The sequence below is a fragment of the Eubalaena glacialis genome, chromosome 10 (genome assembly GCF_028564815.1).
Source record: "Eubalaena glacialis isolate mEubGla1 chromosome 10, mEubGla1.1.hap2.+ XY, whole genome shotgun sequence".
Lineage (NCBI taxonomy): Eukaryota > Metazoa > Chordata > Mammalia > Artiodactyla > Balaenidae > Eubalaena > Eubalaena glacialis.
In genome coordinates this window covers 86,850,673-86,866,262 of record NC_083725.1, presented here as the reverse complement: position 1 = coordinate 86,866,262, position 15,590 = coordinate 86,850,673, and the positions used below count along the sequence as shown (strand labels likewise).

At 35.2% G+C, this 15,590-nt stretch overlaps 1 protein-coding gene across 1 annotated transcript in view; it reads right to left on the bottom strand.

Annotated features, from left to right (window-relative positions):
- ANO5 (anoctamin 5) overlaps positions 1-15,590 on the bottom strand; it is a 96,263-nt gene that overhangs the window by 68,741 nt on the left and 11,932 nt on the right. Inside the window, exon 3 of the mRNA XM_061203149.1 lies at positions 4,562-4,612. Coding sequence (XP_061059132.1) covers positions 4,562-4,612 — 51 coding nt within the window. The remainder of the gene's footprint in view (positions 1-4,561; positions 4,613-15,590) is intronic.

The following is a 15,590-nucleotide window of genomic DNA, read 5'->3' as shown; positions in this document are numbered from 1 at the left end:
GTAAATCTTGAGATGTCTTTAGATATTTAAATGCAGATGATGGGGAAATGGCTTGGATATTTAAGTCTGAAGGTCTTAATATTTAAGTCTGATGTCTATACTAGAAACTTAAATTCAAGTGTTACAACATATCATTGGTATTTAAAGCCATGAGACTGAATAAGATCTCTAGGAGACAAATGTCTGAGTCCTAGAGCAATCATATCTAAATACATACATAGATCAATTATAAATACTAATCTGTATTCATACTTATTGCTTCTGGTTCATTTATTCAAAGGTACATTCTGGCTGGTTTGCGCCTATGCCAAGCATGTCATTAAATATTTGGAATATCATCCCTAAGCTGAACAACATCCACACCCATTCAAAACCTGTTAACAGCATGTTGATTGTTATTAAGGCATGCCTCTAGTGTGCCTTTCCAATTCCCATTCCTCCTTCTTTAAACACTAAGTACTTTTCAAATTATTCCTTCCAACACAAATGGCACTCACTCTAAGACAGGTTCCTTTAGGTATAATTTTCTCCATTTTTCTGTGTTTCATTTAATGGTTTTAGCATCCTTTAGCAATTTAGCTAGCCATTTAAGTACTCAATCAAAGCCACTGTTGACTACTTTATTTAAAATAAAAGGTTAAATTATGTGAATTCCTCTGTACTTATAGAATCATTAGTAGTGAAGTTCTATCATAATAATGGTAGGATTACATTTTTTTCCAAAAGGAAAATATATCCAATGATATCCTGCTGGATATCTTCAGCTTGCCTCAGTAGAACCCTTCTCTATCCATCTCTACCCTGCTTTTTTTTCTTGGGAGGGCGACTGGTTATACTGATAGGTATCAAAGAGCTCCTTTGACTTCTGGCTTCCCACAAATGATTGGAAGGAGGGAAAAGAGTGTAAATGTCTTCCTTTCTGAGGCTGGATTCAGGAAGGCTGTATCCTTCCACTGAAGGTCATTAAGCCTCTCAAGAATGTCTCAAGTACATGACTCTCTCCTGGGATCTAATAATTGTTCCCTCCCAATTCCCTTCAGTTCTATGGATGATAATAGATTCATGGTTACTAGATCTATACACACTGGGCTTTTCTGGCACCCCATATTTGTAAAAGTTTTTTATTAAGCCCTCCTCAAATTATCCTATTTTGAGTATGCCTAATAGGACCCTGATCGATACAGATTTTTCTTTTGTGATATTTCTATAACATTAAAAGAAAATTTCCCTGGAAAAATGGTGGATTCTGGGACTGACACAGGAAAAGTACAAGATGAGATGAGCTTAGAGCATCTTGTAATGCCAGAAAGTAAGAAAAGCTAAAAATAAAGCAAAATCAATAGGGTTATATCAAAGGGATACAGGGATCAATCAAAAAAGCTCTTAATAATCAAAGCAAGCCCAATTTGAGCAACAAAGTAAATGAAGTAATACTAAGTCTATAATGTAAAATATAAAATAAATATCTCTGAGCCCAAACTGATATAAATAAATATACAAATAATGTATAAATAAATTGATGAATAAATAAATGAGACCTATTTCTCATACAGAAGAATTCCAAATAATTCATTTACCCTTAAGGAAGTGGAGCAAAATCCCCCAATTCTTGAGTGGGCTGCACATAGTGACTTTCTTCTAAAGAGTACAGTATAAAAAGGGAGAATAGAAAGAAAAACTTCACAGTAGAGCAAGCTGACAAATATGACTTCAAGCCAGGCAATCAAGGTTAACAGCAAGAATGATAAGTCATGTGGGTAGGCAATGTACCCTTCACATAATGTGATGAAAAAAGCATTTTACTCCTATTGTCTTCCTCCCAAAAATGCACTACCCCAGTCTAATTATGAGAAAAACATCAGGAAAGCCATAATTGAGGGACATTCTACAAAATACTTGACGAGTATGCCTCAAAACTGTGAAGGTCACTGAAAATGAGAAAAGTCTGAGACACTGTCACAGCCAAAAGGAGCCTGAAGAGACATGACAACTAAATGCAATGTCGTGTCCTGGATGGGATCCTGGAACAGAAAAAGAACACCAGGGAAAAACTAAGGGAATGTGAACAAAGTATGGACTTTAGTTAATAATGATGTACCAATATTGGTTCATTATTTGCAACAAATGTATCATATTAATGCAAGATGCAAATAGGGAAAAATGTACATGACGTATAAGGAACTTCATGTACTATGTTCATAATAAATCTGTAAATCTAAAACTATACTAAAATACAAAATCGATTAAAAAAGGAAAACCTACTGTTTAATTTTAATAACTTACTGTTTGACCAAAGACAATGTCATCATAAAGAATGAAATACCATAAACCACTTTAAAATCATTTGGAATTTAAAACTTCAATTGTTAGTATGTGACTTAATTGGGGAAATTATTTGCAGCATATCACAGACAAGGGGATAATAATAAACATATGACCAGCTCCAAAAAAATCAAGAAAAAAAAAAGAAAACCTAACAGCTTGACAGGAAAACAGACAAAGAAATATAGACAGAATGACCCAGCAAAATAAATTAAAATGATCATCAATGTAGAAAAAGATAAAATATCTCACTCATATTGAGAGAAATGAAAGTTTAAACTATCCTAGGATACAGAGCTAACTGAAAAAGCTCTCACCTGAAAAAGGTCCACTATCTATCTCTCTAACAGACAGGCAAACATCTAAACTTATTAATACCCTGTTAATGAAGCTATGGAGAAATAGGACTCTCATATATTTCTTATAAATGCAAAACGGAGGGGAATTTGGCAATATATGGTAAAATTACATATGCCTTTATTTTTTGATACTTAAATCCTACTTAGAAAGATACATTTGGCCAAAATATTATAAAACTGATTCCCAAGGGTTAAAGACTAAAAAGAGAAAAGATTTCCAAGATTAAAAACAACCCAAACATCCATCAGTAAAGGGACTGGATGAATACACTATCCTAAACCTGCACAATAGAATACTATGCCACATACTAACAAATGAGAGTGAAATTGATACACAGTATAGAGTGAACTCCAGGATATGTTTTTAAGTGAAAACCAAAGAACAGTCCAGTATATACAGTATGCTGCCTTTAAAGAAGCAGGAAGGGGGCTTCCCTGGTGGCGCAGTGGTTGAGAAACTGCCTGCCAATGCAGAGAACACGGGTTCGAGCCCTGGTCTGGGAAGATCCCACATGCCGCGGAGCGACTAGGCCCGTGAGCCACAATTGCTGAGCCTGCGCATCTGGAGCCTGTGCTCCGCAACAAGAGAGGCCGCGATAGTGAGAGGCCCGCGCACCGCGATGAAGAGTGGCCCCCACTTGCCGCAACTAGAGAAAGCCCTCACACAGAAACGAAGACCCAACACAGCCATAAATAAATAAATAAATAAAATTAAAAAAAAAAAAAAAGTAAACGAGTTTATTAAAAAAAAAAAGCAGGAAGAATATAAATATACATATGTATGTAGACACACATACACATACACACACACACAGAAAAGTAAAGGATACATTGGAAAGATAAACTAAATAAAAATGTTTACTACAGAAGGTTTAAGGGGAAAAAGAAGGAAGAAATTTTTCTCTGAAATGTTTTGTTTCATAGTTTCAAACTGAGATAGATTTACCTTCAAGCTCATAAAGTCTAAGCTTCAGGGCCTCTTACTTGCACCAGTCCCTTCAAGGATTTAGGAAGGATTCTAGCAATGTGTTCTCACAGTCAAACATTTTTGTAAAAATTCTAAAGTAAATTATTATCCCATTATTCTTCTTAAAAAGTGACACCAAAATGGCATAAGCTTTAGGCTCCACTAAACTTTATTCGATCTACGGTTTTCAACTTTGGAATCATGAATGTTTTACATGGTCAAAAAATAAACAAATTAAAAAGAAAAATAAAAACAATAAAATTTCAAGTATTATAATTTGATCAATCCCACAACCTTCATTCTGGAACATAAAGATCAGTACTCTAGTGAAAAGGGAAACATCTGTACCAAAACTGTCAGTATAAGAATGTAACTCTATTTCCCCATCTTCCCAAACAGCATCTTTTATTTACTACGCAACTAACAAAAAATTCTGAATCCCTTTATTAACCTCTTAATTGATATTCAAATTTGATTTTTAAATAAACTGTACTTCTTCATGATTATTCTTAGGTATGTACTTACAGGTAAGAAGAAAGATGTATGGAGAGAGAATACTAAATTAGGCCTCGGAAACCTGAGTTCTAATCTAGTCCAGGATCTGCCCCCCTAAATATATGGATCATTTTGGTCAAGTCATTAAACTTCTCAGATCCTTCATTTTCTCATCTGTAAAAGTGAGAAAGTAAAATGCTAGCAAAGTACTATGCTTTATGTGTCATTCTCATTAATGTATCTGATGACATTTTTTTTCCCATAAGAAACTGATTTTTTTCCAAGGTAATAAATTCTCTAATATCATGTATAAGAACCTGAAAAACAACTGTGAACTGAGAAATAGTCACGATTGCTGACTACAAAAAAAAACACCCCGTCATGTCCATGCAAGAAAGTATAGTACAGGGCTGCTTACCCTTGGTTCTTCACTGATGAGAAAACTGGACTCTCTGCTGCTCAGGTCCTGCTAATAGCACCATGGAGAAGATAGAACGCTGTTAATAATAATAATGCAAGTGGGGAGTATATAACTTTTAAAAATAAAAACTCTAGGTTCTCTGTGCAGAAGTACTAAACCTACAACTCAGGGGAGCTATGAAGCACCTGAAATTGGATGCAAAACTGCGTGTATATATGTGTATACATGTGCATGTGTGGGTGTATAATGTGTGTGTATGTTTATGCGGAGAGAGAGAGAGAGAGAGAGGGCGCTTGAGAAAGAATGAGAATTTTGGAGGTAGCTTTAACAAATCATAAAAAGAAAATCTGAGATACAAGAAATGATTAAGAAGTACTACATTGCAGAGAAATAACAAGGAGCTCCAATCTTTTAATGATGCTGAATCCTGAATGGGACCAAAAGGAAGGACAGAATTAATTGGCTATTTTAGGCCTTTCACCATTTGTTTGAAATTATTAAAGTGAATACCCTGGAAAATGCATCACCAGAATTCTTAAGGATTTATACTTATAACCCAAGAGAAAAGCCATACATAGATATAAATACACACAAACCACTTGTAGTTAAAGTAATAGTGATGCCTCCCTTGGTGTACGGTGGATTTAAATCTTCACGTTCCATGATAGCCCACACACCACAGCACATACTCCTGAGATCACTCAAATATTTCGCTTTCTCTCCTTCCCTCTCTCTCTTTCCTCTTTTTGTCAGTCTAGCTAGAGGTTTGCCAATTTTATTATCTATCAAAGAGCTAACTTTTTGTTTTAATGCTTTTTTCTAATATTTTTGTTTTCAACTTACCGATTACTGCTCTTATCTTTATTATTGCCTTCCTTCTGTTTTGTCTGGGTTTATTTTGCTCTTATTTCTTGAAACGGAAGCTTATTATTGATTTAAGACTTTTCCTCTCTACTAACATAAATGTTTAGTGCTACAAATTTCCGTTTCAGCATTACTCTGGCTACATCCGTCAAATGTTAATATGTTGCATTTTCACTTTTATTCAGGTCACTTTTTTTTTTTTGGCCTGTTTGTTATCGTTTTGTTTTTTCCTTTAGGCTTTCTTTGACCCTTGGATTGTTTAGAAGTATGCTGTTTAGTTTCCAATAGTTGGAGATGTTCCTGTTAACAATGGTTACTGATTTCTAGTTTGATTACATTGTGGTTCGAGAACACATTCCATTATTTCAATTATTTTAAATTTGTTGAGGTTTGTTTTATTGCCCAGAATATAGTCTGTCTTGGCATGTGTTCCATCAGCACTTGAAACGGATGTGTATTTTGCTGCTGTCAGGTGGAATATTATGTAAATGTTGGTTACATCCTGTTAGTTGATGTGAGTTCATCTATATCTTACTGATTTTCTATTCAGCTGTTCCATCTATTATTGACGAAAGAGTGAAGTCTCCAGTTATAATTATAGATTTGTGTATTACTCCTTCCCATTTATTAGTTTTTGTTTCGCATATTATGATGCTATTATTTTGTGCATGCAAATTTAGCATTGCTATGTTTCATTGTTGGATGGACTCCTTTTATCATTATGTCATGTCCTGCTCTGTCCATGGTAATTTTCTTTACTCCAAAGTGTAATCGATATTAATGATGTGATATTAATATAACACTCATGCTTTCTTTTTGTTAGTGTTTGCATTTATTTTCATCCACAATGCATATTTTTAATCCTTTTACTTGCATTTTTAAATCCACTTTGCCAAGCTCTTTTTTCTTTTCAATTTGTGTGTTTAGACTATTTACACTTCATGTAATTACTGGTGTATTAGGAATTAAAAGTTCTGCCATTTTATTTTTGTGTTTTCTGTTTGTTTCTTCTGTATTATGTTTCTCTGTTTTATTTTTCATGATTTCCCGTGGGTTATTGGAAATATATTTATAATTCCATTTTGATTTATCTAAACAGTTTTTGAGTATATCTCCTTGTATAGTTTTTAAATGGATGCTTTGATATTAATTACATTATATATACATTATTTATCACAGTTTACAGTATACATGTTTTACTTGTCAAATGAAGTATAAACCCCTCACTTCCCTTTACAATCCCAAACCTTCTTTGTTTATAATATAATTGTGTTAACTATTTCTCTGCATATATTGAGATTCACATCAGACATTGTAAAGTTTTTACTTCAACTGTCAAAACATAATTTTGAAAACTCGAGACAGAAAGTCTATTGCATTTACTCATGCTTTTACTCTTTCTGTTGATTTTTCCCTTCTTCTCCATGCTACAAAATTCCTTATTTTATCATTTTCTTTCTGTTAGAGAACTTCCTTTGGCCAATCTTTTAGAATAGATGTGCTGGTGAAAACTTTTTTTAGCCTTCCTTCCTTTGTGAATGTCTTGATTTCTCTGTTCATTCCTGAAGGGTATTTTCACTGGCTATAGAATTCTGATTTGGCACTGAGCTCTTGAAAAAATCTGAATTGCTTCCTTTAGCCTCCATGGTTTCTAATGTGAAATCTACTGTCATTTTAATGACTTTCCCCCTAGAGTTAAGGTGTTGTTTCTCTCTCACTGCTTTCAAGATTTTTTTTTTTGTCTTTAGTTTTCTGAACAAGTTTCAGTTTGATTGGTATGAATTTCTTTGGGTTTATCCTATTTGTGGTTCCCCCAGCTTCTTGAATCTGTAAGGTTTATGTCTTTTAACAAACTGAGATATTTCCAGCTGTTATTTCTTCGAAATTTTTTTCAGCCCACTCTCTTCTCCTAGGACTACCAATAACACAAATGTTTGCCCTCTGATATAGTTCCACAGGTCCTGGAGGCTCTATTCATTTTTTTTTCTTCAGTTTCTTTCTCTCTGCTGTTTAGGTTGGGTAATTTCTATTCTATCTCCAAATTCAGTGATTCATTCCTCTATCCCTTCCCCTCTGCTGTTGAGTTTTTTTGTCAGTTATCCTATTCTTCAGTTCTAAAATTTCCACTATGTTCTTCTTTAAAACATCTTTTTTTTTGCTGAGAATTTTTAGTTTTTATTTGTTTCAAGAATGTTCATAATTGCTCATTGAAGCATTTTTATGACTGTCGCTTTAAAATCCTAATCAGCTCATTCTAACATCTGTGTCACCTCAACATTGGTATCTCAAGATTGTCTTTTCTCATTCAAGTTGATATCCTTCTGGTTCCTGGCATTATATGTGATTTTCTACAGAAATCTGGGCTTTGGGGCTATTATAAGACTCTAGATTCTATTTAAATCTTCTGTTTTACCAAGTCTCCTCTGACACCACTCTGGTTGGGTCAGTGGGATGATGCCTCACTACCTGGTGGGGGTAGAAGTCCAGGTTCCCCACTCAGCCTCTGTGGGCATCAGCGGGTGGTGAGGTGGTGGGATGGTCTCCCATTACTGCTGTGTGGGGGTGGGAGTTCAAGTTTATCATTAGGTCTTTCCTGATCCCAACCTAACTGAAAAGGGCAAGGGTGCCACCTGCTGCTCCCCACATGGCCTCGTTGTCACCATGGCAGGGAGGGGTATGGGAGTGGATTTTCTACTTCTAGACAGCGGTAAAACTCCTGGCTCTCCACCAGGCCACCGCTGACACCAACACAGCAAAAAAGGGTGGATACCTTGTTACCACTGATAAGAGTGGAAGTCCAGGCCATCCACCTTGTCTCCACTGACACCATGCAGGGCAGTGTGTGAGAGGGACACGTTATCACTCAGTGGGGGATGAAAGTCTTGGCTCCCCACTCAACCTTCTCTGACACCAACTCTATGGGAAGTTGGGACGCCTTGTTACACCAGGCAGGGGTGAAAGTCTAGTCTCCCCATGTGAGCTCTTTTGGAGGGGATGGTGGCAGGACTACAATTTTTTCCTGTGGTGGTTGGCTACAACGAGCAGTTATTGACCAAAAATTGTCTGTCCTCCTGCATCACCCTGTTCCTGGACCATTGGCTAGGGAGTACAGGTTTTTCTTGATGCTTTATTTGTCTGTGCCAGTTAGCATTTCTGTATTACTGGCTTCTCAAGCACCCAGTCTGCAACATAGGAAGCAAAGAGAAAATCCATGGAACTAACTTCACTGTTGTTCCTTGGGTCCCGAAGTCCCTAGCCAGTTTGTCTTCTTCTCTAACATTCACAGTCTTATTATGTTTGTTTTACATATAATGTCCAGGGTTTTTAGCTATACTTAGCAAAAGAAATAGAGAAAATTTTGTCTACTCCATCTTTCTGGAAGTAAGAGCAACAGACACTTTGGAGCTAATTCAATAATATACCCATTTAATAACTCTAAACCTTATCAGCCATTCTTCATCTTTGTTTCGGAGAAGTGCTGTTTTTATTCCAACATACTTTATATTAAAAAAATATATATGCTAGACCTAACTATAGGTCAAGTCTAAAGGGAGTTTGGTATGATAGTGCTATTCTCATAGGGTTGAACATTCCCCTGTCACTTACTGCCTTCCTATAAAAGTAAAACTAAAAAAAAAAAACTAAACTAAAAATTATGACATATGCTATTTCTAAAATACTATGGTTGCTCTTGAAATGTACAGAGGTAAGGAACAGTATAAATATGACTTGAGAATGTTTTTTGTTACAGAAGTTTAAGTTTGGAATATACATATAAATATGAAAGATACACAAAGAAGCAAAGAATATGAAGTAATTCATAATTACTTGAAGTTAACTTGAGCAATACATATAAAGATCTGTAAGAAGTATATTATTGCTATGTCAATATGAACAAAATGAAAATGACAATATTATCATTCAAGTTGCATCAGTCAATCTCATAAGATAAATCTTTCCTCAGTCTGCTCCAAAGACATGTAAACTTTAATTTTTGATGTTCTTTATTTTCTAGATAATTGTCTTAATTCACTAACTCACTCAATAAATATGTTCTCTGTACCGTATTACATCACTTTAGTTGTGGAGCCTATGCTTTATGACAGTGCTTTCCAAACTTTAATGGCAATATGAATAACCTGGGGTGCTCTTTTTAAATCATGACTCCCTAACCTTATCCCCAACAATATTGATTAGTAGTCTGAGGTTGGTCCCAGGAGTCTGCATTTTTAAGAAATTCTTTATATAATCCCTATTCAAGTGGCCTACAAATTACACTGTAAAAATAACTGGACCAAATGATTTTCATAGTTTATTCAATTCTCATATTCTACTCCTCTCAGCATTTTAGTCACTGAGCTTATAAAGGATCCCAGAACTTCTAGAAATCTTAAGTCAACCAGCTAAATGAGCCAGTTTATCCAGCTAAGTAGCACACAGCCAACCTATTCTGGTAAGTTGTGTTTCCCATGGTGGGAATTTCAGTCACTCCTAAAAAGCTATTTTTAAAGAGACTTTTTCTATTTGGCTGTTCATCCCTAACCCAATTCAAGGACATCCAACTCTATGAGTATGGCTCTGAGTCAACTAGAGCCTACCAGAAAGATTATTTTATCTGAAATACTTTTAGAATGCTTACACTCTGTATTAAAAAAAAAAAAAAAAGTTAAGTTGTTAGTACCTATTTGCAAGTTTATATAAATAAAATAAGGACTTTGCTTAAGAGAATCCTATATTTTTACAAATTGTATTTAACTTTATTATTTATAATTTTATTTAATATATTTACTTAATTCAGGTTGAGTAACTTAAACCCTGGCATAGTCATCAATAAGCACTTATCAGGTTCAAAATGGCAGTAGAAGGAGATCCTGAACTCACCTCCTCCCACGGACACACCAAATCTCCAGCTACAAATGGAACAATTCCCTCTAAAAAATGAAAACTATCTGACTAGCACCTCCAGAACAAAGGATAAAAGGGCCACAATGATGAGGGTGGGAAAAACAGAGATGCAATCCCACCAAAAATCCCACTCTTGGGTGTGGCTCACCCATAATCAGGAAGGATCTCACAAATATGGAGCTTCTTCCTGAGAAGTAAGGGGTCTGTGCCCCACATCAGGCACCCCAACCCTTGGGAAATGCACTGGAGGGACAAGCCCCCAAAATGAATGGTTTGAAAACCAACAGGGCCTATGTTCAGGAGACCCAAAGGGCTATAGGGAACTAAGATTCTACTCTTAAAGGGCTCATCTATAGACTCACTCACCCTGGGACCCACCACAAAAGAAGCAGTTTGAAAAGCACCTAAACTATATGTGAAAAAGATTCATTTGCCAATCTTAAAGCATCTATCAGAGGGGCAGGGCCTGTTAGGACTCTCTCTAGGGATAGAGGTGTTGGTGGGGGCCATTTTTGCCCTCTCCCTCTACCTTGCTAGCACCAGTGGGTGCACACAGTGATAGCACTCTCCCACTGTCCAGCTAAAGCCAGTGGGAGTGCCTCGTCCCTGCACTCTCCTGCTCCATCACTAAAAGCAGTGGGTGTGCCCCAGCCCTGTGCTCGTCTGCTGCCTCTAAAGCCTTACCACTAAACCGGACTTACACAAAATGTTAAAGGGACTTTTTTAAGCTGAAAAAATATGAGCACTAATTAATAACAAGAAAACATATGTAAGTAAAAATCTCACTGGTGAAGATAAATATATAGTAAAAGTAGTGGATTAATCACTTACAAAGCTAGTATGAAGGATAAAAGACAAAGTAGTAAAAATAACTATAACTATTATATTTAGTTAAGGGATACACAAAATAAAAAGATGTAAAATGTGACCTCAAAAACATAAAACATGTGAGGGAGTAAAAATGTGGAGTTTTAAAATGCATTCAAACAACTAGCTATCAATTTAATATGAACTGTATGTGTGTACACACACACACACACACACACAGGCTAATATATGTGAGTTTCATGGTAACCATAACACAAAAATCTACAGTAGACACAAAAAAGATAATGAGAAAGGAATCCAACCATACAACTACAGAAACTCATCAAACCACAAGGGCAGAGAGCAAGAGATGAAGAAAGGAACAGAGAGGAAAACAACCAGAAAACAATGAACAAAATGGCAATAAGTACAATTAATGTAAATGTAAGCAGACTCAGTGATTATTATGAACAATTATATGTCAACAAATTGGACAACATAGAAGAGATGGACAAATTCCTAGAAACATACAATCTTTCAAGACTGAAACAGAAAGAAATAGAAAGTCTGAACAGACTGATTACTAATAAGGAAATTGAATAAGTGATCAAAAACTTCTCAACAAACAAAATTCCAGGACCAGATAGCTTCATTGGAGAATTCTACCAAACATTCAAAGAAAATTTAATATCTATCATTCTCAAACTCTTCCAAAAAATTGAAGAAGAGGAAACACTTCCAAACTCATTTTAGGAGGCCAGCATTATCCTGATAACAAAACCAGACAAGGACACCACAAAAAAAAAAAAAAAAGAAAATTACAGGCTAATACACCCCTTGAACACAGATGAAAATATCCTCAACAAAATATTAGCAAGCAAAATTCAAAAATACATTAAAAGGATCATATACCATGATCAAGTGGAAATTTATTCCAGGGATGCAAGGATGGTTCAACATCAGCAAATTAATCAACATAATACAGCACATTGACAAAACAAAAGATAAAAGTCATACGATCATATCAAAGATAAAAATAATAAGATACAGAAAAACCATCTGACAAAATTCAACGTCCATTTATGATTAAAAACTCTCAACAAAGTGGGTATAGAGGGAACATATATCACCATAATAAAGGCTATATATGACAAGCCCCCAGCTAACATCATACCAAACAGCTTTCAGCTTTTCCTGTAAGATCAGGAACAAGAAAAGGATGCCCACTCTTTCCACTTTCAGTCAACACAGTATTGGAAGTCCTAGCCAGATCAATTAGGCAAGAAAAATAAATAGAAGGCCTACAAATTGGAAAGGAAAAGTAAAACTATCACTATTCACAGATGACATGAGTTTATATAACCGAAACCCTGAAGACTCCACCAAAAAACTGTTAGAACTAATTATTAAATTTAGTAAAGTTGCAGGGTATAAAATCAATACACATGACTCATGTACCACAATGTTCACTGCAGCTCTATTTACAAGAGCCAGGACATGGAAGCAACCTAAATGTCCATCGACAGATGAATGGATAAAGAAGATGTGGCACATATATACAATGCAATATTACTCAACCATAAAAAGAAATGAAATGCAGTTATTTGTAGTGAGGTGGATGGACCTAGAGTCTGTCATACAGAGTGAAGTAAGTCAGAAAGAGAAAAACAAATACCATATGCTAACACATATATATGGAACATAAAAAAAAAAGGTTATGAAGAACCTAGGGGCAGGACGGGAATAAAGACACAGACCTACTAGAGAATGGACTTGAGGACACGGGGAGGGGGAAGGGTAAGCTGGGACAAAGTGAGAGAGTGGCATGGACATATATACACTACCAAATGTAAGATCGATAGCTAGTGGGAAGCAGCCGCATAACACAGGGAGATCAGCTCAGTGCTTTGTGACCACCTAGAGGGGTGGGATAGGGAGGGTGGGAGGGAAGGAGATGCAAGAGGGAAGAGATATGGGGATATATGTATATGTATAGCTGATTCATTTTGTTATAAAGCAGAAACTAACACACCATTGTAAAGCCATTATACTCCAATAAAGATGTTAAAAAAAAATCAATACACAAATATTAGTTGTATTTCTATACACTAACAATGAGTTATCATAAAGAGAAATTAAGAAAGCAATCCCATTTACAACTGCATCAAAAAGAATAAAATACTTAGGAATAAATTTAACCAAGGAGGTGAAAGACCTGTAACACACTGATGAAAGAAACTGAAGAGAATACAAAACAATAGAAAGATATCCATGTTCATGGATTGGAAGATTAATATTGTTAAAATGTCCATATTACCCAAAGCATCTACAGATTAATTCAATCCATCATAATTCCAATGGCATTTTTCACAGAACTGAACAAACAATCCTAAAATTTGTCTGGAACCACAAAAGACCCTGAATAACCAAACCAATCTTGAGAAAGAAGACCAAATCTGGAGGCATCATGCTTCCTGATTTCAAACTATATTATAAAGATATAGTAATCAAAACATAATGGTATTGGTATAAACACAGAAACATAGATGAATAGAACAGAATAGAGAGCCCAAAAATAAACCCACGTATATATGGTCAATTAATTTATGACAAAGGAGCTAAGAAAATACAATGTGGAAAGGATAGTGTCTCCTTCAATAAGGGCTGTTGGGGACACTGGACAGTCACATGCAAAATAATGTAACTAGGTCACTATCTTACACCATACACAAAAATTAATGCAAAATGGATTAAAGAATTAAATGTAAGACCTTAAACCATAAAACCCCAGAAAAAAAAATATAGGTGGTAAGCTCCTTGACATCAGTCTTAGAGATAATTTTTGGATCTGACTCCAAAAGCAAATGCAATAAAAGCAAAAATAAACAAGTAGGATTACAACAAACTAAAAAGTTTCTGCATATCAAAGGAAATCATTAACAAAATAAAAAGGCAACCTACTGAATGTGAGAAAATATTTGCAAATCATATAACTAATAAGAGGTTAATATCCAAAATGTATAAAGAACTCATGCAACTCAACAGCAAAAAAATAAATAATCCAATTAAAAAAAAATGAGCAGAGGATCTGAATAAACATTTTCCCAAAGAAATACAGATGGCCAACAGGCACATGAAAAGACGTTCGGCATCGTTAATCATCAGAGAAATGCAAATCAAAACCACAATGAGATATGACCTCACACTTGTCAGAATGGCTATCATCAGAAAGACAAGAAACAACAAGTGTTGGCAAGGATGTGGAGAAAAGGGAACCCCTGTCCACTGCTGGTGGGAATATAAATTGGTACAGATACTATGGGAAAGAGTATGGAGATTCTTCAAAAAATTAAAAACAGAACTACCACAGGATCTGGCAATTCCACTTCTGGTTATTTATCCAAAGAATATGAAAACACTAATTTGAAAAGATACATGCACCCATACGTTCACAGCAGCATTATTTACAATAGCCAAAATATGGAAACAACCTTAAGTATACATGAATGGATGATTAATAAATAAGATGTATATATATATATATATATATGCAATGGAATATTTCTTAGTCATAAAAAAAGAATAAAATCTTGCCAATTTCTACATCAATGGACCTTGAGGGTATTACACTAAGTGAAATAAGTCAGACAGAGAAAGACAAAAGACTGTATGATTTCACTTATATGTGGAGTCTAAAAAACAAAACAAATGAACAAATAGAACAAAACTTACAGATACAGAGAACAGACTGGTGGTTGCCAGAGGAGAGGTGGCTGGAGGTAGGCAAAATGGGTGAAAGGTGTCAAGAGGTACAAACTTTCAGTTACAAGTAATCATGGGGATGTAATTTATAGCACAGTGACTATAGTCAGTAGTACTGTATTGTATATTTGAAAGTTGCTAAGAGAATAAATCTTAAAAGCTATCATCACAAGGGACTTCCCTGGCGGTCCAGTGGTTAAGACTTCACCTTCCAATGCAGTGGGTGCGGGTTCGATCCCTGGGGGGAAGCTAAGATCCCACATGCCTCAGGGCCAAAAAACCAAAACATAAAACAGAAGCAATATTGCAACAAATTCAATAAAGACTTTATAAAAAAAATAGGAGCCTTCACTGAAGCTGTTTAAAAAAAAAAAGCTGTCATCACAAGAAAAAAAAATCTGTGACTCTGTATGATGATGGATGGTAATTAGACTTACTGTGGTGATATTTCACAGTGTATACAGGTATGAATCATTATGTTGTATACTTGAAATTAATATATTATATATCAATTATACCTCAGTAAAAATACACTAATCACATACTACTAATAACTTTAACAAAAAAAGCTATCAAATATTATACCTGCATTATAGTCAAGCACAGTATTAAGCCAAATACTATTATCTTGCATATCAAGTCTCAGCATTTCTGAGTTTATATCACAGAAAGCCTCAAAACAAATCCA